Genomic DNA, 27,703 nt, shown 5'->3' on the forward strand with positions numbered 1-27,703 from the left:
GGCATTGCCAACTGTTCTTGTTGGTCGGTCTTGGTCCCCTGGTTACTTGCCACTGAGTCCTGACGAGCCTCAAAACAAGAGGGAAAGGGTAACGGAGCAGCAGGGACAGGTGATCATCATTCCTTTGTGTTTTACACCCACCCTTGTGCAATCCATTGACAACCCCTTTAAAAACAGGCATGATATACCCCTTTAAGGCCCCACCATAACTCATTGTTAAATCACAGTCTGTCATAAATCTGTAGAGGGCAGCGTTGAGTTCATTACAAGTTTCGTTCATGCCGCAATTTTACCGCAACTTGTCGGCGACCTAAAATCCAGACAGACGTAAACTAAATGAGAAATAAAGTGAGCGCTGATACATTTATGGCCATTTATATCGATACCAATAACCTGCGCTGTACGGCTTCAGCGCGCGGCAGGTGCATTTGAGCGATAAACAGTATTAGCGTCGGCTATGTCGTCCAGCGCCTCCCCACGGCAGCCATTATTCTCTGTATTCACCCTGATGTTCTACATGTGTCACTTTAATTGTGACTGCGGGTCCAGAGGTCTAACAGGATGGAGCGCTCTCTCCATGATGAATGCTCCGCCATCCCAGCTAATGAAGATGAATGCCTGTGTGCTGACAGTAACAGGAGGGGCATCCTTGACGTGTCATTCCTCTCTCCGCAGGTATTAAATCCGAAAAAGAAGTGCAAAAAGAAGAAATACATCAACTCCGGAACGGTGAGACAACTTCCCAAACACCCCGTGTCTATAAGGAAATCATTACCGTGCGAAGGACTTTACCATGTATCTTCCACGCCGTCAGCTTACGGGAGGCTTGTTTGTCTTGTCAGCTGCGGCTGCTGCGGGGTGGAGGGCGGAACGTTCTGTCCCGGATTTACAAAATGCAGCTAGAAACCTTTAGCAATAGCCAAGCAGTCTGACGAAAGTGGGTAAAACCATTCATTGATGGGGGGAGTCCAGGGAGTCTATCATCACCGAATTCTGCAAAGATTTTGCATGCAAAGAAACCAGGGGCTCCGAGTCACTCCAACTCCTCTCCTGTGTTCACTGCCGGTACTATGGGGGTTGACTTTACTATTTTAAAGGGGTTGTTCCATTATGAACACTTATTCCCCAGGACAAGGGGTAAGTGTCCAATCGCTGAGTCCACCAAATTTAAAAAGGGTGGGAGACCGAAATCCACCCTTAGGCCTCCTTGTAATGGAGTGTCAGTGCACTTGAGTGATCGTTACTCCATACACTTCTATGGGGCTCTGGGTGCTGGCTGAGATCATAGACCTGGCATCAACATAGCAGTGATTGGTCATGTCAGCAAACTGGCCCTCCATTCCAAGAAGGTTTTAGGGGACTTTTGGTCCCCCATCATCAGGATCACTTGGCGATCCGGTGATCAGGCCCCCAGAAATGAGACTTATCCCCTGTCCTGTGGATACAGATAAGTGTCCATAATGGAACAGCCCCTTTATTGATCTAGTGTGCAGCCCCCATAGTGCAGGTAACTAGCAGTGAATGTGGGAGAGGGGCAAGGTGGTGGAGCCAATCAGGTCCTGGGGCACTCCTGTTGTAGTATCCAATGCACAGCGCCAAGCATACATTGTGGCTGTGTTTGGTACTGCAGTTCAGTCGCATTCTCTTGAGCGACAGAACCAAGCACGGCCACAACCAAACGTGGCACTGTCCTGGGTAAACAATAAGGAGGGTGCCGCTCTCTGGACTCTGCAGTCCCTTCATTCACAGGGGGGTGGGAGTCTCTGGGAGTGACCCGGGCTATCCTAAGAAGAGTCCGTTGATATTACAGTCTTGGAAACACCAGTAAAGCAAATCTCTAGGACCCTCTTAACATATAATAGTGTTACTGCACCCTGGTGGCTGGGTACGTGAATGACAACTCAGAAATCTCAATGTTTTGCAGGTGACGCTTCTGTCTTTCAAAGCCGAATCTGAATATACCTTTGTGGATTACATCAAAGGAGGGTGAGTATAACCCCCATCGTTTTCCTTAATTTATGGAAATAAATTGTCAAAATAGAGTTAGAAGTAGGATGGCCTAGACAGGCGGTGCGGATAGCTGCTGTTATACCAGATAGTGGTCACAGTTATCTATCACTGGCCATACAAGGCACCTATGGCACTCTTGGGCACCTATGCTAAATCTTGAACAGGGCATCTGTCATGTCCTGTCTATTATACTGGTGTCTTTATATGTGGTAGCGAGGCTTCCCTTTGCTACAGGTTTTTTTTTTTCTCAGAGGTCCAAATCCTCCAGACATGGAGGTAAATGATAAAATTCGGCTTCCTGTGGTAACCACTAGGGGGAGCTCGGGAGCTAACTACAACTGTTTTCTTACTGGAGTCAATGTATAAACAGTATGCAATAAGATTTTGAGCTCCCCCTAGTGATGTGGGCAAACAGCATGATTTGTATAATTTAAAGGGGTTTCGTGGGACTCCCAGTGTGTTTTATGCTGATGACCTATCCATAGGGTAAGCCATCCGGATCTGATTCTGGACCCCACATCGATTAAGTGATTCAACTGCCTCCAGGTTCCCCGTTCATAGCAGCAGTAACCAGTACCCGGAGGATTGATGTGGGGTCTGGGTGTCGGATTCTACTGATCAGGTACTGTGACCTATCCAATGGTCGGATCATCAATGTAAAAAAATGACAAAAAAGTGCTATAAATGATAAAAAATCTTGCTGTTTGGACCACCACTAGGAGGAGCTCAGAACCTTACTTCATACTGTTTGTATAATGAACCCAATAATAAAACCGTCTACAGTAAACTCCCTCTAGTAGTGACTACAGGAAGGTCCAAAACAAACATTAACTGTGTCTATGCAGATGATTTGGAGCTCTATATGAGTACAAACCAAAATCCTTGCACCCTCTTCTCATGCTTACTAGCTTTCCTCCAAATTATTTGTACACCAATAGCCATATTGACAACTTGTCTTCCTATAACACAAGCCATGAGCTAGTTTGTGCATCCCACCAGTGTGAATGGTGCCGATCTCAGTACAAGGGTACAGTATACGTTGCCGCTATATAAGTGACTCTCCAGCGTAGCACGGCTACAGTATGTGAATGGTTCTATCAGTGAAAATGTGTTCAGTCCTTAGCCGAGGAAAGCCTGGGAAATTATCCAGCCGTCACATCTCACGTAGCGTATGAGTCACATGAAGTATCCGCAATTACTTTTTCTCCTTTTTTTTTTTTTCTAGGACGCAATTAAACTTCACAGTCGCCATCGATTTTACAGCTTCGAACGGTGAGTGGCGAACACTATTTTTTTTTTCCCTCCCTCAACTTTCTTCCATTATTCCAATTAATTGTGGGACTCTGACTGCTAGAGAAATAACAAGTGTCTGGGGGGAGGTACGGGTGACTTAACGCAGGCACGCAGGTTGGCTGGTGGGGGCCAGTTCCGCGACTGGCTTTTGCAGATGGTGTCAATTCACCTCCCCGCTTAATGAGGCTGCTGAACCTGACTCCTAGCAGAAGAGCAAAACTGGGCTATTTGTAGAAGCTCATGAGGAAAAGCCTGCAACGAAAAGGTGCATTTAAATACCATCCCCGGGCCTGGAAACCTGATGCTATTTTTGGTCCTGAGAGCCAAATCCATCACAGCAGGAAGTGTAAAAGAACAGAAGGACGAGGGGAACCTAATAACCTCAGTTATAGCACTCACTGGCGCTCCAGGATTGAAGGGGTTAATACGTTTTGGACTGGGGCTCCTTGAGCCCACCAGATATAATGATTCTAAGGGCCAACCCTCCAATAACTCCTAGGACGTAGACCGTAGTTGACTTCTGTTGGACCATTAGGGGGCTCATATTTTGGTATAACACTGGGGCCACCAGAGGACTCACTGGTACTCTGGTGGGCTAGTCCGATTCTGTTTTGGGGTAATATATGAGCTAGCCCATATATATATATTATGAACACCTTGGAGAGGGGTCCAGTCCAGGTTGGTCTCCTTGGTTTTTTGGGTGAAACTGTGCAGGACTGTCATCTAGTCAAAGGCCATACTAGTCCCAGGTGGCAAAATCCAGCACCATAATGGGGGCTTAGTGGTCTTTACCTTGAGGACCCTCCCTTCTATGAGTCATATTTGGTCCTTTTGATTTTTTGAGTGGAACCAGCATGACTGCCACCGATGTCAGATTGAGGTTCCTTGGGCCCACCAGATACAACAGTGCCTAGGAAACAGGCCATAGTACTCTTCAAATTTGGGTGTCTTCTGGGCCATTATTGTGTCAGATCCTGGGCCGACCGGATAATCCTCTGGTGCTCTAACGGGCCAGTCCAATATTGGCTGCCATAACAATTGTCAATGAGACTTATAGTAATGGACTATGGTACAAGTTATACTATAGCGCACTCCTATAACAACTAGGCCAGCCTGCTACTTAGGATTCTGGGAAAACTGGGCACCAACCCCATAGGATTAGAAGACCATTCGATGGACATTACTACTTAAAGGGGTCCTCTCCTTTTGGGCAATCTGTACTTGTAATAAAAGGGATTTTGACAATAAGTTCACAGTGTCCCCCAGACCCCCAAAAATCAGCGCTTGGTAGTAAATGTTCCTTGCAGCGCCACCACAGGGGAAGTGAAGCATTACACAATGTCCATTCACATCCATGGGTTGTGTGTCTTGTACAGGACAGGTCAGGTCTTCACTCCATCCAAGTGTCAGATTTTTCTACTAAGTTTCTGAACATTTGTTTTCTAAGTGTGACATTTTGTGCCTCCCCAGGTAACCCCTCGCAGCCCACTTCCCTCCACTACATGAACCCCTACCAGCTGAACGCATACGGCATGGCATTGAAAGCTGTCGGGGAGATTATCCAGGACTATGACAGTGACAAACTATTCCCAGCTTATGGTTTTGGTGCCAAGATCCCACCAGATGGCAAAATCTCCCATGAGTTCCCACTGGTTTGTAAATGTCTTGTGGCATATTCTCTATCATTTACTGTCAGACAAACAAAAAAAAGAAGCTAGTTTATTTTTTATTTTTTTTTATATTATTTCTGGGTTGTTTTTTTTTAGAAATATCATCTTTTTGGTCAATGATATACAATATTCATTATGATTTTATAAAAATATATCAAAAAGAAATATGAAATTTCTGCTAATAATATACAGATTGTTATCATCCGAATAGCACAGGAGAATATTCACCCAATAATCACCCACGTACAGCCAGGCGTCACCCAGGAAAATCCCAAAGGGCGTGTTCACACAGCTGGTTTTTAATGTAGATTTCGGTGCATTTTCCACGCCAAAGTCCATATGCAAACTGAATGGGGCTGATTTATCAAGCAAAGAGGTTTTCACTCAGCTATTCGGGTTTCAGTGTTTTGGGTCCATACGGAGACCCGAAAGACCGAGACCTTGTCCGCTTAAAAAATGGTCACCTGCAGACACTCACGGACCCCATAGACTATAATGGGGCCTGCTGGGTTTCCGCCAATTTTATAGTGAAACAGGTGGAGAGGGAAGTCTTTTCTCTCTACTGATTTTAGGCTGGATTCACACTTGCGCTAGAGTCTCCTTAAGAGACTCCATCTTAGCATCCACTTAAAATTGGTAGCGAGAAAAGTCCTACAAGAAGGAAACCTGGTAGGCCCTATTCGAGTCTATGGGGTCCGTGGGTTTTTACGTGTAACCGCTTTTTAAGCAGCCATGTTTTGGATCCCCATGCAGACCTGGGCCTTAGGGTAAGTTCACACAGAGATTTTTGGTCAGGATTTTGAGGTCGTATCCGCCTCCAAATCCTGACCAAAAAGACGGCTCCCATTGAAATCCGGCTCCCGGAAAAAAGAAGCGACATGCTCATTCTTCAGGTCATTTTGCCTAGTGATTCATCCTGAAAACACACCCTCCTCCGGACTAGGCCCATTCATTGGGCCTAATCCGGAGCGGAGTGCGAGGCCTGATGGCGGTGCAGTGCAACGGCTTTCAGTCTCGGCTACCCGGCTTTTGTTCCGGACCAAAAAACCCCGTCTGAACTTACCCTTAGTCTAAATGGTGATTAATTTGATGTGGCTGATAGCCACCACCATGCCCCATTTTACTAAAGTGCTATGCTGGTTGGGGAACTTAAAAAGTCATCACTGTTAAAGAAAATTGGGACTTTTTTCAAGGCTTACTAGCCAGTTTTTTTGGCTCAAAAGTCACGATAAAGCAGCCAAAACCTAAGACCTAGTTCATACCAGGCAGACTTTCCTGCACATGGTTTGAAATGCACTTGCCAGGGAAATAAAAAGAATTAACATGTCAGCTCTTCAGGTGGTTTTTGCATAGATGGGTAGCCACTAGAGATGAGCGAGTAGTATTCGATCGAGTAGGTATTCTAAATACTCGTCCGAATACTATCGCTATTCGCAGTAAAGATTAAATTCAGAGCCAGCGTTGATACACTGTATAGCATTCGGCCAATCAACGCTGGTTCTGCCGGGGGCTCGTCTGTGAGGAGGCGGAGTCTAAGATCGGACCACAATGGAGACTGCTGTGGTCTGATCTTAGACTCCGCCTCCTCACAGACGAGCCCCCGGCAGAACCAGCGCTGATTGGCCGAATTCTGTACACTGGCCAATCAACGCTGGTCAATGCATTCCATAAATGCAAGCTGCCAGCTCTCCCGACTAGCAAGGACGAGCCTGCTGCAGAACCAGCGTTGATTTGCCGAATGCTATACAGTGTATAGCATTCGACCAATCAATGCTGGTTATGCAGGACGAGTAAGGGCCGGTTCACATTAGCACTTGCCTCCTGTCCAGAAGGAGTTCGCAGGAGGACCCCCCCCCCCCCCCCCGAACGGAATATCAGCACAGCTACACTTGCTGTGGAGTTAAAGCGCCCAGATAGACTATAGACTATAATGGGGTCCGTGCGCTTTAACTGCACTTCGCTCCTCCTAAACACTCTCCTCCTGCTACTCGAGGACTTGGTGACTCTCCTTTAGTCGAATAGTGGTTTCCCCTGAAATGAGCATTTTTTTCCCATAGACTGTAATAGGATTCGATATTGGATCGAGTAGTCGAATATGAAGGCTCTACTCGAAACGAATCTCGAATATTTCACTCCTCGCTCATCTCTAGTGGCCACCTATAGATTTGCTCCATTAAATGGGATTAATTCAAGGGCAGATCCGGGTCAGTGCTCGCAGCAAAGACAAGCTTCAGCCTTCAATTTCTGAGAAGGTTTTTCTTACGTTCTATTCACACACGTCAGATTTATTGAAATCCCCATTAATATTAATAACTCTATTATCTGAGACTTTTTTGGGAAAAAAAAACTTGCAAGGATAACAATATGGACAAGTAACCAGACTGGCAGCTCAGTCCAAAAACTCTTACAGATCCCATTAGAAGTGACGGATTAAAATAAAAATCTAAAAATTTTGTCTATGACTTCATTGCTTTGTTTTTAGAATGGCGACATGGAAAATCCAAATTGTGTGGGGATCCAGGGCGTGCTGGAGGCCTACTTTAAGAGTCTGCGGACGGTTCAGCTTTATGGACCAACAAATTTTGCTCCAGTTATTAACCAGGTGGCCAGGTAAGTGAGTACATATTATACATGTGACAAGACAGATCTGCAGTATTCAGGGCCTATATTTCTCTAGTCGCAGAGTTAGATGATAATAATCTGTCTGCAGCCACCACTAGGGGGAACTCAAGAGCATTCTGTGTACTGTTTGTACACATGGCAGCCATCTGCTGAGCTCCCTCTAGTGGTGGCTGCAGGTAGACAGAATTTTTAGTTTTAACACTGCCTATGCAGGGTCTTTGGAGTCTCCTTAGGGGGTGACCCTGTGAAGGAGTATGGCTGGACACTGTTCTCCTGTCCGACCTCTTAGTCCCCAAGCTTACTGATGGTTTACACTTAACTTTTAAGATTTTCTGCCATCCCAGCAGTGTTGTCCAGACCTCTAACATGGGTCAAAATTGGAGAACGGTCAGTTCTAAAGGGTTCTTGTACATGTGAAGGCTTAAGAATGTGGCCATACAAGGTGGCCATTATGATTGTGCCCATTACTATTTATTCCGTCCGTCCTTGTCATAGATGTTATGCAGTTATATATAGAAGGATTGGTATATACAGATAAGTATATACAGTATATAGATAGTAGTCCCATGTATTAGATACTAGAAGCAAGGATAAAATGTAGGATCAGAGGACTTATCTTTATTTATGCTCTTACAAAGTGCTGCAGGTCAAGTGACGGATGGATCCCAGTATTACGTCCTCCTGATCATCACTGACGGAGTCATCTCTGATATGGCGCAGACCAAAGAGGCCATTGTCAATGTGAGTACGGTATTATTTACCGCTATTCTACTGATGTACTGTGTTAAGCCTAGTGCAGGGCCTGACATTGGGAGTCTCTCTGTAGTGTTTTTGAACCTATAGGTCATGCTCCGAACTCCATCCCCACAGTGCAGGAAAATAGGCGCTGCGGACATGCTGCGATTTCCAAAAGTGTTGCAGTTTGGGAATTCGCCGCATGTCAATTATACCTACGGAAACGGCAGCAGTTTAATGGAAGCAGAAAGTCTGCACGATACGTTGCTACCGCCGTTATGTGGGGCCTTAGCCTCAAACAGTTGATTAAACATATTGATTAAAACTATCCTATCGTTTTGGGTATACAGCTCCTATACACACGGGCAGGTCTCTGTGGTTACAGACTACAAACAACCCTTGCATAAAACCTCATCCTGCAGCCATTCTCCCTTCCACCCGCCCTTTACTTTTTTGCTAACCCACCAAATGTATATTAGCCTTCATTAGAATGGCGTTGCAATACCAGGCACAGCCACAAGCGGCGCTGTTTCCTCTTCTAATATATTACTTAATGGCACATAACTATATTATTAAGCCTTTAAATGTCTGACCATTTGGGATTATGTTGTGATGCGGCACCAACGGCTTCATTACACAGATACATTGTGATAAGGAAGGCCCAGAGTCCTCGGACGGAAGGTCGGGGGTGGGGGTGGGGGGCAGCAGGTAGCGCTCATCGCAGAGAAATTAGGAGCGAGGCTGAATAATGCGAGATTTCCTCTGGGCCATGTAGGAGGGAGTGGAGAATGGCAATTAGTATCTGAAAACCAGCGCACACAATGCCGGCCTCCCAGTAGGCTCGGAAATGAAAAAAAAAAAAAACCTTTTCTTGCGGCTGATGAAAATCTGGCTTAATGAAGAGTTGACATTAATTCCAATTAAAACGGAGGAAGGTTAATAATAATCCTGTAGAGCGGGAGCGGGGCGGCTTTGTAGAGGAGAGGCGCTGTGTTCCCGAGCGAAGCCTACAAAGACGATTTTACGAGAAGGGAGAAGCTTACTGACTGTACTGGCAGTCTGTCCGTCTCCGAGCGCGCCGCCATCAAGGGGAGCCGTCATAAAAGGACTCGTTATTCTCGTCAGTGGACCAGAAGAACTTCAGGGTTTTCTAATTATGGCCTGGGGCTTTAGCTTCATCCCTGTTTTTTTTAACTTATTAGCTGAAAACTTGCCTTTCCTTTCTTAAAGGGAAATTTTATGGCCTACACTTTAAGCCTGTGTTCACATTCACAAGCTTTTCTGTACTGTCTCCATTGCATCTAAATTGGACGATGCGGCAATTTTACAATAAAGCTTGATTTATCATTTCCTGTATGATTTTGTGTCCACAGCTCCTATACAGAACTATGTGTTTCCAAACTGTGTACAGCCTAATCTGACTGTCATAACTCCTTTGCATCTGTCCCCTATATTGTGGCTAAGATCAGACTGCACAGTTTGCTTGTTGTCTGTTAACATGGAGACACATAGTTCTCCATTGGAACTGTATACACAAAACGGTAAGACCTATTGCACAATAGATGTAATGAGATTTGCTATGGTTTTGGGTTTCTCTTACACGTTCCACCTTTTTGCAGGCTTCATCATTACCATTGTCGATTATTATAGTCGGAGTCGGACCCGCAGAGTTTGACGGTAAGTTACCCGGTATCCACGGTCGTCAGGAACGTTGTCCCATAATGGACTGTATTGTTCTTTGGCCTCTCACGGAAACATTTGTAGCCACTATGGGGAAGTCGTCCTGATCATCCTGATCGGGAAATCCTCGTCGCACAACCAACGGGCTCCGCTTATCTCATGTCATTATAATAGGCTCAGACAGTGATATCTGAGTGATATGTATTATGTTTGATCCCCTAGTAGCACAGTACCACGGGGACTTGGGGTTGTCACCTGCTGAGGGTGTCGCCAGTTGCCATTCAACTGCCCAAACATGTTCAAGTGCTGCAAAAATTCTTCCGTTGCAAGGCTAATCTTTTTACATAGAATTTTTGAACTTTTCGGTTACTTAGAAGACGTCTCGAGGAGTTTATTTCAGATTAGATCGTCGTGAAAGGAGTTTTTACATTTCTTTCTATTTTCCTTCCGCTTTGAAAATGGGAAAAAAGGATTAAGATGGAGCCGCGTAAGCGACAGATAAAGAGTAATGAAAGCGGATCGGCCGAATGTATCACATTTACAGTACAAAGGAGATTTATAGACATCAGCGGACGGGGTGATGACACCTCCAAGGGCAGCAGAGGCGACTCTACAAGTCATATCCTATCAGAATGAGATTCTAAGGTCAACATTTTAACATCAAAATCAAAGGGGCGACTGTAACCTCATTTGTCAGCTCGGCCGGAGAGTGTCAGCAAGCCTGACGGCTACAGGTTACTCCCGGCCTACAGCAAGAGCAGGACAAAGGGGCCAGGGGAGAGGAGGACACAAAGGGGCCGGGGGAGAGGAGGACACAAAGGGGCCGGGGGAGAGGAGGACACAAAGGGGCCGGGGGAGAGGAGGACACAAAGGGGCCAGGGGGGAGAGGAGGACACATGGAAAGTTATAGCAAAGGGATGTGCAGGACACTCAGCAAACCAGATTGTTCTAGGAGACAGCAATGGAGAAGTCAGTAAGCAGCATGAAGTCGCCACATAGTGCTTATGTCTATTACTGACACGTTACCCCATCAAACACCAAATGGCAGTAGTACTTAGGCACCATATAGCAGCATTAAATAAACCCTGTATGGGAGTATTACACTGGCACTGTATGGCAGTACTATATAGACACTGTATGGCAGTATTATACAGATGCTGGAAAGCAGTATTATATGGGCACTGTATAACAATATTAAATTGATATGGAGTACATAGCATTATGTATGGATACTGCAAGGTAGTATTATATAAGCACTGACTGTCAGTATTAAAAAAAAAACTATGGCAGAATCGTGTAGGAACACACTGTATGGCAGTATTATGTAGACACTGTATGCCTCTAGCTTCACCCGCTTCATAAATAGAGTGCACACCTGTATGCCAGGAGATATGAGAAAATGGAGATTTGAGCCATTTAGAATGAATATACACACATATATTCAGTATATGAGGGTATATTTAGTATATGAAGGTATATTCAGTATATGTGTGTGTATATTCAGGATAGATAGATAGATAGATAGATAGATAGGAGATAGATAGATAGATAGATAGATAGATAGATAGATAGATAGATAGATAGGAGATAGATAGATAGATAGATAGATAGATAGATAGATAGATAGATAGGAGATAGATAGATAGATAGATAGATAGGAGATAGATAGATAGATAGATAGATAGATAGATAGATAGATAGGAGATAGATAGATAGATAGATAGATAGATAGATAGATAGGAGATAGATATTCAGTATATGAGGGTATACTCAGTATATTCCGGGCCCAGTGACATCATTTATTTATAAATTGAATTAGTCACCACAGAATTGCGTATTCAGCATCGGCCACTGACCCAGATTCACGGCGCTCACTCACAAATTACAAGGTAAATAACATATTAGAGATCCTGACATGATTCTACAATCTGCCTAACCATAAATTACTGCTAAAATATTTCAAGAAAATTACAGGTTTTGAAAGGTTGTGAAGGACAACTTGGTGGAGCGCACAAATATACGGGTACAAGTATACATATTGAAAAGCCTGCCAACATGGAAGAACTACACACTATAGCTATCATACAGAAAATATCTGCTAGGAAGTAGAGAGATATGAGACGGATAGATAGATAGATAGATAGATAGATAGATAGATAGATAGATAGATAGGAGATAGATAGATAGATAGATAGATAGATAGATAGATAGATAGGAGATAGATAGATAGATAGGAGATAGATAGATAGATAGATAGATAGATAGATAGATAGATAGATAGATAGGAGAGAGATAGATAGGAGATAGATAGATAGATAGATAGATAGATAGATAGATAGATAGATAGATAGGAGAGAGATAGATAGGAGATATACCAAGTCTGGTATAGCCATAACATACTGCCCCTCCCGCTCACACAGGACACGCTATCACATGACAGCCGCTCCTTGCTCCCTTCCATACGTTTTGGTGTTAATTGCCCCTTTTTTCAAAAAATAATTAAAACGTAAATTACAATAAAGGCAGAAATTTCTGTAATTTCTGCTCGCTATAATCTGTGCGGCCTGACACGCGGACAACTCTACTGTTTCCTCTATTAATTGTTCCCATAGGAAAGGGAACATTTACATTATTGAGAGGCCGCAGCCGGCGGTGCTGAGGACTAGGCCTATGTCACATGTGTCTTCATCACACTGCATTATGTATGTACACAGCAGGATGAGCGCCCCCTCCCCGCAGACTGCTCCCTCCCTACCCTGCTACAATATTCATTTCACTTCATCTTATATTATGAAGAAAAGCCTTTTATTAAGACATTAGACCTTAATAATGCAAGTGTTCCCGCAATGCTTCACTCCGCCCTAGTGGAAGGGCCGGGGTCACATAGTTTTCTGGGTCACACTGTTTTCTTTACCATATCATGGTACTTTAGACCAAAGTTTCTTGATGTACCCTTATGGAGAGACATCACAAGTTTGTGGGGTACACGTGGTGCCAAAAAGTCCCTCTTGTTTCTGACTTTTCCCATGCTCGCAAATTGCTTTAGGGGTGGCAAACTGGGCAATAGCCTAGGGCCACCGTTTCCTAGTGTATCTACCAAAAACTGGATAGAAGTGACTGAGAGTGTTTTCAAGGCATTGGGCCAGTAGGGACTTATCCAGAAACTTAACCACCAGAAACATCACCATGAACGCCTTTACTATTTAGACATTGTATGATGGTAATATTTGAGTAATGAATGGCAGTATTGTATAAGAACGATATATTAAGTAAGCTCAACATGGTAATGTTATTTGGATACTGTATGAAGATGTTATATAGGCCTTGTTTGGCGGCATGACTTGAGCAATATCGTATAAGTACAATAAATTAAGTGAGCTCTATATTGTAGTATTATTTGAATACTGTATGAAGATGTTATATAGGTATTGTATGACGGTATTATTTGAGTAATGAATGACAGTATTGTATAAGAACAGAATATTAAGTGAGCTCTTTATTGTAGTGTAATTTGGATACTGTATGAAGATGTGATGTAGGATTTGTTTGGCGGTATTATTTAAGCAGTATTGTATAAGCACAATGTATTAAGTAAGTTCTGTATGGTAGTGTTATTTGGATACAGTATGAAATAGATAGGCATTGTTTGGCAGTACTATTTAAGCAGTATTGTATAAGAACAATATATTAAGTGAGCTCTATATTGTAGTGTTATTTGGATACGGTATGAAGATGTTACGTAGGCATTGTTTGGCGGTATTATTTGGGCAGTATTAAATAAGAGCATTATATCAAGTGAGCGCTATATTGTAGTGTTATTTGAATACTGTATGAAGGTGTTATATAGTCATTGCTTGGCGGTATTATTTGGGTAATGAATGGCAGGATTGTGTAAGAATGATATATTACGGTAAATGAGCTCTATATTTTAGTAATATTTGAATACTGTTTGTTATTTTGGGTAAAATATGACAGTATTGTGTAAGAAAGATATATTCAGTGAGCATTATATTACAGTATATTTAGATACCGCATAGAAGTGTTATTAAGGCATTGCATGGCGGTATTATTTGGGTAATGAGTGGCGGTATTTTGTAAAGAAGAAATATTAATCAATGTGTTAAGAGGCGGCTATAAAAAAAAAGTGAAAATAAATCCAAAAAAATATCATTTCAAAAAGAGCAAGAAAAATGTGGAAAAACATAAAAAAAACCCCTGAAATAAAAAAATAGTTAAAGACGTTAGACCGCCCCATACTGCACTTAGCACAATGATCCATTGTCATCGCCGTCCGCACACTTCGCACACATCTCACTTGTGAACAAATCCTGTCCACATTAAATTTTTCGAGGAAAGCTATACGCCGTCGCCGCTTGCAGTCAGTATATTGTCGCCTGGCAGCAGATCTCCCTCTGCGAGAGAAAATCTATAGCGGAGTAACCACCGTGCAGTTTTTCAGACTTTTCAGGCTGTTACTATAGAAATGACCCGTCTTATTTCGCATATGCTGATTTACAATTTCTTTTCTGTTTTTAGCGGGTATTTATGTGGTTGAGAAATCGGTTTCTTAAAGGGCCACTACACCTTAATTCCATATTGGATCATATATTAAAAATATCCGTACAAATGTGTTAACACATAGGGCACTGTATACACATCTGTGGTAAGTAGACATTACACTAGTAAATCTAAGAACCAATCAGATGACATCAGGGAATAAAGGGCCACAGGGAACCCTCAGGGCCACCAGCTGGGCATTGGTGATATTATTACCAATGGTCTATAGTCATAGGCCAGCTATATTCCCTATACATCTGAATGGAAGCTACTTATTGGCTAACAGAATTTACAGTGACCCCGCCCCCGAGGTTCATCGTTGCTGGTGATTGGATCGATTTATATGTAGTAACTGATACAATTCAATAGTTTTGGTGGTCGAAGCCAACCTGTAGGCCCACTTGCCCATTGGCACTATGAGAGGACAGTGGCCCTTTAAGGTACTGTTTTTCCAAAGGGGCCCGGATGTTTATGCTACACTTCATTGTGTATATACAGTATATACTTTAAGCCATTGGTTCCTAATCTGTGGGAAAACTCCAACTTCCAGTATAATTGTACAATGACGGAATAGTGAACTCCTTTGTCTTGTTGGTCTCCACAGCAATGGAAGAACTGGATGGCGATGAGGTCCGCGTTTCCTCCAGAGGCCGATTCGCAGAGAGAGATATAGTGCAGGTGAGGTATTATAGGATATGTGTATAAAGTTCCTATATAGATTCATGTGTCTCCATGATAACAGACTACATACAGTACAAACCTTATTCTCACTCCACATCCTCTTCCCCCCCTCATTGCTTGAAGGGATGTTCGGGAGTCTTTAAATGATGACCTATCCTTAATATAGGTCATTGATCTGAGGGGGGACCCCCACGGATCAACTGTGTCAAGTTCATTGGTCACATGGCCTCATCGTTGCTTAGTCCCTTTCAAGTGAATGAGCTGAGCTACAATATCAAGAACACAAATATATGGTGCTGTGCTGGGCAAGTCCTGAGGTTCTGCAGCGCTCACCCGAAGTCCCTTGAAACCGGGTGTCCGACCCCTGCCCATTGGGGTTGAGCCGATCTTGAGATTTCAGGATCGATTTTAAAATCCGATTTCTGATCATTTTCCAGCCGATCCCGATCCCGATCGTGAAATTCGCTTGATCACTGAACGGAATCCGATCGTTCCCAATCCCGATCGCCCAAACCTAGTCAATGTTACTCTATAGGATAAGTCACTTTTAGGGTTGAGCCGATCTTGAGTTTTTAAAATCTGATTTCCAATAATTTTCCAGCCGATCCCGGTCGCTCAACCCTACTGCCCATCTTAAAGGGATCCTATCATTTAAACATTTTTTTTTTAGTTGACACGTTGGAATAGCCTTAAGAAAGGCTATTTGTCTCCTACCATTATCAGTCGCCTCTGGCCCGCCGTTCGATAGAAATACTGTTTTTTACCGGTATGCAAATGAGTTCTTTCGCAGCACTTGGGGCAGGCCCAGCGCTCAGATAGCACTGGGGGCGTCCCCAATGCTGCCAGAGAACTCTCTCCAGCGAAGCCTCCATCTTCAACAGCAACCGCCTCTTCTGCGTCTTCTTCCGGCTGGGTCACACTCCGGCGCCTGCGCAGTCGGCTCTGCCATCAGGACGCATTTTTTTGGAGGCCGCTTACGCATGCATGCACAGTACGCTCCTGTTCTCATAGACTGCGCAGGCGCCAGAGTGTGACCCCAGCCGGAAGAAGACAAAGAAGAGGCGGTTGCTGTTGAATATGGAGGCGTCGCTGGAGAGAGTTCTCTGGCAGCATTGGGGACGCCCCCAGTGCTGACTGAGTGCTGGGCCCGCCCCCAGTGCTGCGAAAGAACTCATTTGCATGCAGGTAAGAACCGGTATTTCTACCGAACGACGTGCCAGAGCGACTGATAAAGGTAGGAGATAAATAACCTTTCTTAAGGCTATTCTTTCGTGTCAACTAGAAAAAAAAGTGTTTAAATGATAGGATCCCTTTAAAGTGATCCTAAGGATAGGTCATCGATTAGTAAGTCTCAGAAAACCAGACAATAGTAGAGGCAACAAGAGAATGGAGTAAGAAGAGACTGCAGGCCCAGACTACATGATCTGTCTGTAGTCTGTAACCATTGAAACGTATAGTTGTGCATATTAGCTGTAGAGCATGGTTTGTTTTTCTCTGGGTTCCTAAAGGATTGAGACTCTCAGAAAGACCTCGGTCTCCTCCATCTTTCAAATCCTGACCTGACTTTGTTTTTTTTTTATTCTCCGTAGTTTGTTCCATTCCGTGACTACGTGGATCGTTCCGGAAACCAAGTTCTCAGCATGGCCCGGCTTGCCAAGGATGTTTTAGCCGAGATCCCAGAACAATTCCTCTCCTACATGAAGTCCCGCGAGATCAAGCCTCGTCCGCTGCCGCCTTCCGCACCCATTCAGAACCTGCCCTCGCACATCTGAGCACCGACCATGCTGTTCCATTCCATTCAGAATGGGGGCGCACCCCTACCATTTTAAAGAGACAGGGTAAAGCTTTGACCTCCCATTCTCCTCTTCCCCCGGCCCAGCATCCACTTAGTTATTGGGACTCGCCTGCTAATTGCATCTCTCATAAACTAGCTGCACCCCGATCTTCAGGGGTTATGCAATACGGTCTGGAGTTTCTGATCCTGGGTTACTACCGCTGGTCCTGCAATAGCAAAGATTGGACTGAGTCGGCAGAACCTACTGGTGGTCCAGCCAAGATGAAGAACACAAGTGACGGATGCGCCGTTGGGGGGAGGTGGGGCGCAGATTTTTGCACTTTGAGTGTACGCAGTGCTAGCTGGGTCATGCTGTACAGTATTTAAGAACATTTTTTCAGAATTGAACGTATACAGAATATGTACATTTGTGCTTTCGGAGGAATTGTATACTGTAGTCCTCATCTGTCTCCAGATATCTACAAATAAACCTTTAAACTAAACCCTAAGTCCCATTTCAATGTGTGCAAGTTCCATAACTCACTCAACTTTCCCAGAATCCTGACAAACTGCCTATTAGAGATCAGCAGAACAAACCAGATTCAAACCAAATGTTCCAGACCACCCATGATCCACCATTATACTTTACTCTTCAGACCCCAGAGTACAACAATTGGAGGTCTGGTGGAGGATGCGGGCACATAATAAACCCTGATACTCACTTTCCTTCACCTCTCCGGGATTCCCTTCCACCCCTCTTTGGTTGTCTTCCAGCCTCCTGGGTGATGTCAAGAGCTCCGGGGACCAAGGAGGTCTGTAAATGAGTAGTTACATGGGGGGGCGTCGATATAATGACATTTTTATTAAAGCACTATGATGTCAGCATATCCCACATGACCACTGAGACCCAGTCACAGGCCTCTGCAGACCCCCAGGGACCATGACATCACCCAGGAGGTCAGAAGACCCCAAGAAAGCACCAGAAGCGGTGAGGGAGCACAGGAGAAATACGTGAAGGTGAATATAAGTGTTTATTATATTCCCGCACCTCTCCTGGGTCATGACTAGACCTGGGTTGGAGTCGCCTGCGGTTTGTACGTTCTCCCCGTATTTGCATTGTTTTCCTCCGGGTACTCCGGTTTCTTTCCACACTCCGAAAATAGGGAATGTACATTGTGAGCCCCCTGTGGGACAGTGAGTGACAATATCTGTAAAGTGCTGCGGAATATGATGGTGCTATATAAATAAGCAAAAATATATATATACATATAGGGGGCAGTATCAGTGTGGTGTTGTAGTAAAGCTTTGCAGGCTATTGTTCATATCCCACTACAGTACCAATAGACCTGATACTACCATCTCCTATGTAATGCGCCTCCCGGCTACAGACTACAATAACAACCCCGGTGTAGTCTGATCTCGCAGTTATATGCTACTCTGTTCCATCTGTCCCCTCTGTGACTGCATTCGTTTATACCGGGTTTGCTTGTCGTCTGTTACCATTGAGACGCATAGCACTGCATAGGAGCTGTGTACTAAAAACGTAGGATATTTTCAGTCTAGGCTATTTACACAAGGCTTCATGGTGGAAAATATCCCATGTCACAGGGCTCAAAAACCTTCACTGTGAAGAATCCCTTTAATGACACCATTTTTGTCTGGTCACATCTCCTGCCAAGAAGACTATTCTTTCCAGTAGCGTAAACTCTCGGTTCACTTTCTACGCGCACCTTCCAGAATAAAAGCTTGGCGAAGAGGAGGGGGGCTATGGGAATAAATCGGTTTCTTATGTGCTGGAGGCATTGGCGTGTATTCACACACGGTATGTGTTGCTGTCTAATTAGAATGCATTGAGACTGGCAGACTGTCCGTCAGGTTCTGAATAATACCGAGACGGTGTTTTCAGATCAACAGCTCGACGACAAATCCACGGGACGTTGTGATGAAACGCCGTGCGCTGGAGAATGTGACTCAGGCGTCTGGAGGGGACAATGCATCTGCCGAGCGCGGGATACGGCCAGATAACCGCACAATGGAAAATAACAGAGAGGAAAACATCGCCGAGATGTTCTCAGCTTCATCTGGAAGTTTCATTTTTACACTTTGAAAGAAGATGGCAGCCATGGGAGGTAACAATTGCCAGGAGATGAGAATGAACGCAGTACCTTATAGACTATGGCGTGGTTAAAGGGATTGTCCAGTTCAAAGGACTCTATTTACAGCTGGGGGTCTTCAAGGGTAAAACTGCACACATGGTGCACATGGAAATCTACGATCTAATGATGTTATTGGTCGTCTGTTCAAGTTATTAGATGTCCATTGATGTCACTGGTCCTATACTGATGCCACTGACTGCCCATTGACGTCATGTGTCATTCACTGAAACCTCTGGTTGGGGATAGATGTAATCAGTTGCCTAATTAGGTCATTGGTTGTCCATTATGTCAGTGATTGTCCATTGATGTCATTGGTTGAGAATTGATGTCACTCTTTGTCCACTAATGAGAAGGACTAATTGTTTTGATACCACTAGTTACCAACTGGTGTCATTGGTTGTCCATTGGTGCCATTCATTACCCACTGATGTCATCGGTCGTCCACTGACCATTGATTTCCCATTGACGTGGTCATCCATTGATGCCATCATCCATTGGCGGTCACTTGTCATTCATTGATGTTATTGATCTTCTGTTGATTCTATTGATGCTCATTGATGTTGTCTGTCATCCATTGATGTCACTGGTTGTGCATTGGTTGTCCACTAATGAGAAGGACTAATTGTTTTGACACCACTAGTTGCCCACTGATGTCATTGGTTGCCCATTGGTGCCATTCATTACCCATTGAGGTCATTGGTCATCCACTGATGCTTTTGGTTTTCCAGTGATGATATGGGAAGACGATGTACATAAGACTATGTAGCATGTGTAAAGTCTTCTAAGCGGTTTATTTTATAATAACAGGCTTCAGGTTGCATACAATGGGAATGGTGCCTTTAGGGCATCGCTTCCAATCAGAATTGCCATAATACATGGTACATAAATAGCGCTGAGTGCAAAGCATCCTGGTCAGACAAAGAATTGTAGCTCAAAATATTCAATGCCGTGTGCAGAATGGAAACCTACATTCAAGAATATCTGGGACGTATTATAAAGCGATCAGCAAAAGAACTACCAAAGAAGTGGGATCGTGTGTGTAATCCTATATGCTTTACAAATTACCTTATCAATGTTATTTGTTCTGTATTGAAATAATTGGTCATTAATAAACGCCATTGATCAACCACTGATATCATTGGTGGTGCTAGTGGTTTCCGACTGGTGTCAATGGTTGTCCACTGAAGTTATTGGCATAATTGGTCGTTGGCTGTCCATTGGATCATCTATTAATGTTGTTGGTTTTCCACTGATGTCTTAGTCGTCCATTAAAGTCTACTTTGCTCATACACCAAGACAACTCCCAAGATCCTCTTATGTCATTGGGATACACACACAAGAAGGCATTGTCCGAACAGCAGCGGAGCATTGGACTCATTTCCAAACAATAGCAATAAAGATTAACCCTGTCAATAATCCACTGTAAAGAATGACATGGCTACCGATGCTTATCATGGCGAGGATCAATGGCCTGCAAGGTCGTCTTCTTCCAAACCTAATGCCTCACTGATGCCAAATACCCAATAAAGGGAAATGTCATGTGTGTGACTCTATGTGACTCTCACTGCACAACAGTAACAATCTATAAGAAAACAACACAACACACATCTATACAAGACTTGCTTAGAATTTTCCCAAAACATGATCATGGTGCGGAAACATTGTCTCCATTGTCTACAGCATTAATACCCAATCCCATCAATCTCCAGGTAGGTGACACACACACACCCAGTTGTCTATAGGACATCATAGAAAACACAATACATCAGAGCAGGCTCCTTCTTCCATTGCTCCATGATCCTGTTCTGATACTCAGGTGTCCATTGGAGATGTTTTCCAACATGGACAAGGCCCAATATATTTGTGTCTTATTGTAACCAGTGCTCAGAGCCATAACTGAGCCACACAGTAGCCTTTGTGAGTCCCCAGTGGTTAGCGAGCTACTGGTTGGGGGCCACTGACTTATTGTGATGTCATAATGACATAGTGACCACAAAAACTAGTCTCTGCTAGCACCAACATCACTGCTAATATGGACTATACATAAAAGGACTGGAAATTGAGGTTCTTGGCTAACATTTTGATACATTGTATCTTCCAGCCAAAAGATCATGTCTAGATGGGACCCAATCAATATTATAGGCCCAGAAAGACCCTTTAAGTTATGGGATTTGCTGCATATGCAACTTAATACTGCACGAGTATAACCAACATCACCACCTGCATGGAGCCGCACCATGTGCCGCCATATACTGCTTCTCTAAGGTGCAATAAAGAATCTTTATATGCCTGTGTATGACATTAGGGACATATGGGGGTACAGTGCAGCCCCATACCATGAGTCTGTTGGACTACTACAAGCGTGTATGGAGCCAATAACATACACGAGCCCTAGATCCTTGTGCAAATGGCGCACGGACGCTATATTTTGTCCTATAATAAAATAATCATCAAATTCTAATAAAGTGAAGGATAATTCTGTGGGAAACACATGTCTAACAGAGCGAGAAACATCTATTTTGAGAGGTAATGATGTGCGGCGAGTGATTCAGCGCCATTGTGCATTGTATACGGATATACAACCTGCCGCCACCTACTCTATTTGCTTGGAGGAAATCATTTAAATAATTAACTCCAGGGAGAAATCTGTTTTCAAAGTGAATGTTGTGCGTGCGCGGACGGGAGAGTCCTCCGAGGACGGCGCCATCAGATGAAGGAGAACATCAGGAGGAGAGCCGCGACTGTGTGCACAAGTCAGGCAACAAAGTGACTGCGAGGAGCGATAGCGGAAGAGTCACATTCCAAGGAGATGGAAATAAGGAAAGGACATTAGTATAATATTTGATGTCTAATGGCAGATTTTTCATAAATTTTATTGCACATGCGCCAAATTAAAGGGACACAAAACCTTTAAGGGATTTTCCCATGAACATAAATGGATTCAAATTTGTAGACAATGAAAAGTTAAACATTGTTGCAAATGTAAATAATTACAAATTTTGCACTTTTATAGATTTCCTCTAATTATCTTAGTGGTGACATCCAATGGTTAGCAATGGATATGACCATGATTGCAGGAACTTTATATGGTCTGGGACTGGTCAGAAACCCAGATGTGATGTCCTTATTGTAGTCAGGAGGACACTACATGTATGAGAAGATAACCTGACCACAATAAGGACATCATGGCTGGTTATCAGGAGGACACTACATGTATGAGAAGATAACCTGACCACAATAAGGACATCATGGCTGGTTATCAGGAGGACACTACATGTATGAGAAGATAACCCGACCACAATAAGGACACCATGGCTGGTTATCAGGAGGACCCTACATGTATGAGAAGATAACTCGACCACAATAAGGACATCATGGCTGGTTATCAGGAGGACACTACATGTATGAGAAGATAACCCGGACACAATAAGGACATCATGGCTGGTTATCAGGAGGACACTACATGTATGAGAAGATAACCCGACCACAATAAGGACATCATGGCTGGTTATCAGGAGGACACTACATGTATGAGGAGATAACCCGACCACAATAAGGACATCATGGCTGGTTATCAGGAGGACACTACATGTATGAGAAGATAACCCGACCACAATAAGGACATCATGGCTGGTTATCAGGAGGACACTACATGTATGAGAAGATAACTCGACCACAATAAGGACATCATAGCTGGTTATCAGGAGGACACTACATGTATGAGAAGATAACCTGACCACAATAAGGACATCATGGCTGGTTATCAGGAGGACACCACATGTATGAGAAGATAACCTGACCACAATAAGGACATCATGGCTGGTTATCAGGAGGACACTACATGTATGAGAAGATAACCCGACCACAATAAGGACATCATGGCTGGTTATCAGGAGGGGACACTACATGTATGAGAAGATAACCTGACCACAATAAGGACATCATGGCTGGTTATCAGGAGGACACCACATGTATGAGAAGATAACCTGACCACAATAAGGACATCATGGCTGGTTATCAGGAGGACACTACATGTATGAGAAGATAATCTGACCACAATAAGGACATCATGGCTGGTTATCAGGAGGATACTACATGTATGAGAAGATAACCCGACCACAATAAGGACATTATGACTGGGTTCCATCCTGACAAGTACCAGACCACAGAAAGTTGCCAGACAATGACCCTGCAGGCTCCGCCAGGTGTATATTGTGCATGGTAGATGTTATACAAGCATCGATACTAAGTATACACATAATCTTATATATCATATACTGGGAATGTAAGGATCCCATCTGTATACACGGACTGGTAGTGAACTCACATTGCAGACTCTGGACCTCTCTGTAGTTACTTTGATAAGAGGCGCCGGATGATTCCCCACTGACAGCAGCACATTCTCTGGAGCAACAGCGCCACCTGCAGACTACACAATGCAAGAAGACAGACACAATGGACCTATTCACACCTAATTCCTGCAATTTTTGAAAATAGTAGAATAATTACCCGGGAACAAAGAGCGACACGAAAACTAAAAGGAGGAGAATCGGGCGGATTAAAGGACATTCTGCAGTTAGGTAAAACCTCATGAATTTTAGTTCCTATTGACCTAATAGTGGTCGCGTCTTACTCAGGGAATTCTCTCTGCATCTGAGAACCAGGGAGTCTATAGGGGCACAATGGCTGGCACTGGTATGAGGGCATTGTCACTGTTATTATATGGGCACTGCATTTAGCACTGATATGGGGGCACTACAGCTGCATATTATATTATGGGGGACAGACTATCATGTGAACATCAGAGCCAAAACTTTTATGGGGACACTGTGGTAGGCCTGGTTATAAAGGCAAAGCGGTTATTACTATTGTAATGCTGTGTCTGGATCCGTTCTGGGGTCACTGAGTCTTGCACACTTATTTGAGCATATTGTGGGGGCTTTGTGGGTACCTATTGCAGTGTGGGTGCCATTATGGGGACACTGTAACTTACACTAATCTATTGTGGGGGCACTAGAGATTGTGCTGTTTTAATAGCAATGTGGGTATCATTATGGGACAACTGTGACTGGTTGTTGTGGGGGCACTGGAGCAGGATCTGATATCAGGGGAATGTGGTATCATTATGGGTGCACTGTGTCTAGCATTGTGATGGGCACGGTCGTTGAATCTGAGATCTTAAGAGTCCTGACCTGCTTTGTTATGGAGGCATGTGGCTGGCTATGTCATCAGTACATGGTGACTGGATGTGGTATGGGGGCACTATGGCTGACAGTGTTATGGGGGCACTGGTATAACCAGGGTTCGCAGTGGTCACAGCTACAAAGACCCTAAAGCCAAGGAGGCCCACAAGTTGTCCTCAACACACCAGGGCTGGTTAAACTGCTTTGATTTCTTTTCTGATTCCCTATAATGGCCGCCAGTCTGTGCAGTATAAATGTATTCCCCTCTGGTGCACTGAAGGGAGAAGATTTATGTTACACAGCCTTCCTCTGCCAGAAAGGAGAAAATGGACCCAGCAGTTGGTCAGCGGCATGTAGTCAAGGGGGGATTCTGTGCAATGTGGAGCAGCAATGAGGGATAGGAATGATGGGACATTTGTATACACAGACATCTTATGTACAAGTCTTCATGGCAATCTGGGCCCGGATAGAGAAGGGACCTGTAAATCCTACAGCTGTAATACTGTGAAAATGTACAGATGGAACGGGCTGCACAAGGGGCCCAAACTGAGCTTATGCACCAGGGTACATGGCGGGGCTCTGTCTATGGAGATCTATTTAGGCGATCCGCCATGTCTGTGTATTAGGTGTGCCATCTACTATGCAAAGAGACACGGCTTCCCCTGGCCTTTGCAGTCATTTCCTTGAGCTCACCTTGTCTAGACCCCATATTTACTGTCACAGCACACACAAGAATAGATCCTAGACATAGAAGCACCAGGCCGCTTCATTTGGGTTGCAGCAATCAATTTCCAGACATCTTGAAAGTCCTGTAAGAAACTTTGACTGTCGGGACAATCCCTTCAAGTGCTTCTGACCCAGTAATAAATGAATTTATGGAAAATTGAATCCATGTAATCATTTTTTGCTGCTTTTGAAGAACATCTCGGTATAACAATGTCCCAGAAGAATTCTGCACACAGCGCTGCCCGCAATCTCCCCTCCACATCTCGCTGATTGCTGTAATTGAGCGTGTTCTTCGCCTCCCATCTCCGGCTCCACGGCTTGTCATTCCTTAATTCGGATCTGACGGTTCTTCCCCCCAGCAATGAGCGATACGATACGGGATTTGACTCTTATCTATCAACATTTTGCATAATCATGTTTACCTTCCAACACCACCCGCAGGGTTGGCGTCTTATCTGTTTACCGTTCTGCATACATTTATCCAGCCTTTAAAGTTGGAATTTTTTTTAGAAGTTGGACTCGGAGAACTGGGACACCTATGTGATCGGAACGTCCTTGAAGTGCTGAGTATAGGTAGAGAGGAAAAGTACTGTCAACCTGCCACTACTGTATGGAAATGTAAAGGGACTGTCTTAATACAAACTCTATGATATCCCCAGTTCCTGTTCCGCAGGGGCGGGCTCTTCCAGCTTTGATCTAAAAAATGTGCCATAACCTAAGCCAATTAGATGTCTCTCCTGTGCTGCTCCTCCTTCCCTCTCACAGCAGGCTGTCCCACACCCATACTGAGAAGGACATGCAGCTGCATCCCCCTCCTCTGTATCTACTATTTATAGTTTACCCCAATGGATTTTTTGGAGTGCAGAGGAGGATTCTGAACATTTATAGAGCTCGTGCAGGCAAAGAGAGGTGGACTACAATTAAGGCTGCCAGAATATTACAAAGTCTTATTTATCTATCTAGTGCTTAAAGGGATATTCCAGTAATGAGAAATTAACTCTTACCCAAAGAATAGGGGTTAACTTGCTTATTAGTGGGCATCCAACCACTGGGACCCCAATAAATAGAATAGCTGGAGTGTCATATGAGCCAGAATGAAAGGAGCGGCAGGTCGGACAGCACATGGAACGCTCCAATAATTTCAACGGAAACTGCCGGAGATAAACCAGTGTTGTTCCCACCGTATTGAATGGAGAGGTGCATGTACTGCCTGACCTGCCGTGCCACGTAAACTGGGGTGCAAAATTCTCTGGTTCTTATGACCTCAGTTCTCATTCAGCAGGTTACCCCTGTCCTTTCGATAGTAGTTTGTTATCGGAATACCCCTTTAGCCGAGTCAATACGGCACGTCGCTCTACTGGGACCTTCTGCCCCTTTTGTTTCAGCCATCAGGGTGGGTTTCATTACAACTATCCCCACTAAGCAAAATATCTGACACGTCAAAAGTTTTCTAAAACTGGACGCCTGATTTAAAGAGCACCTACATTTTTGGCCAACTTTTCAAGATACGTTGTAGCCTGTGTTTGTATAGGAGGAGTAACGCTATAGGTGGTCGTAATGTGACTTATAAATTCTGCATTTTTAGCAGTTTTCCCCTCTGCAGGCCGTAAGGGGAAAGTGGTCATTATATGGATGCATTAAGGGGTCATTATACCTTGTGGGGGGGGGGGGGGGGGGGACAATATACTGCGTAGGGCCATTAAAGGGACATCATACTGTGTGGGGACACTAATGGAACATTATACCGTATGGAGGGCACTACAGTGGCAACGTTATTGTGTAGGGGCCTTTACTGTTTGTTGTACAAGGACAGGACACTATGAATACGTTACACAAAAAGGTGAAAACGGGGCAAGAGCCAAGAACCAGGGTCCCCAATGCTACACGGGCACTGTTGCTCCATCCCAAGACTTTGGGGCAGGTTCAGTACAACTCTGCGCCACTATATTGCGATATAATGGCCGCATATGGCCTGTTTCCACCGCCTTCACTACTTATCAAAAAGTGTCCAGTGGACTATCGTAACGTAAATGGCGACATCTACCCCAACCATGAGCTGATGTAGATTTCGGTGACAGCAGTTGAGCGCTGCGTCTTATTCATATAACCCCAATTTAGAAGAAAACTCCAAAAATCCCACTTTAGGAGGGAAACCCTGCAAACTTGTGTATGCCGGGGGGCTTCAAGGGGGTGCCATGAGTGACACAACCTTACCCCAAACTAATCCCAGACATAAACTGTCCCTGTGAAGAAACTATATCACCCACAATTCATTTCCAAACTACTAAGGACATGAAAGATGACTAAATCTGAACTACAACAAGAATAGCAGCCATATTGTGCCATCAGTCATCGTCCTTCCGCCTCCCCTCGTGTCACCCCCTCCAATGCCAGGACACTGCATGTGGTGAGCAGCCGCGGCAGATTCGTCACAAAGAAATATTACCCCTTCCAAAAATCAGCCTAAAAATCTTCCGATCCCTCTCCCGGGTAGGTGATCCGCCTTTCTCTCCAAGACTCTGATTTTTATCTTGCAGTGTGTGCGAGGAGGGGCGGACACGAATGTGCGGTGCGTGGCGCTGTGAGGGGATGACTTTACACGGTTAGGGCCGCTGC

The 27,703-nt window shown here is 44.3% G+C and overlaps 1 protein-coding gene across 2 annotated transcripts in view; it reads left to right on the top strand.

Annotated features, from left to right (window-relative positions):
- CPNE9 (copine family member 9) overlaps window positions 1-17,525 on the top strand; it is a 136,472-nt gene extending 118,947 nt beyond the window's left edge. For both annotated transcript variants that reach the window (XM_075287511.1, XM_075287512.1), the window contains 9 exons: window positions 676-729; window positions 1,925-1,986; window positions 3,236-3,282; window positions 4,774-4,955; window positions 7,456-7,583; window positions 8,234-8,336; window positions 9,950-10,007; window positions 15,172-15,245; window positions 16,838-17,525. In XM_075287511.1, coding sequence (XP_075143612.1) covers window positions 676-729; window positions 1,925-1,986; window positions 3,236-3,282; window positions 4,774-4,955; window positions 7,456-7,583; window positions 8,234-8,336; window positions 9,950-10,007; window positions 15,172-15,245; window positions 16,838-17,020 — 891 coding nt within the window. In that variant the 3' untranslated portion in view covers window positions 17,021-17,525. The remainder of the gene's footprint in view (window positions 1-675; window positions 730-1,924; window positions 1,987-3,235; window positions 3,283-4,773; window positions 4,956-7,455; window positions 7,584-8,233; window positions 8,337-9,949; window positions 10,008-15,171; window positions 15,246-16,837) is intronic.
- Window positions 17,526-27,703: the final 10,178 nt, after the last annotated feature.

The sequence above is a fragment of the Leptodactylus fuscus genome, chromosome 9, assembly GCF_031893055.1.
Source record: "Leptodactylus fuscus isolate aLepFus1 chromosome 9, aLepFus1.hap2, whole genome shotgun sequence".
NCBI classification, from domain to species: Eukaryota; Metazoa; Chordata; class Amphibia; order Anura; family Leptodactylidae; genus Leptodactylus; species Leptodactylus fuscus.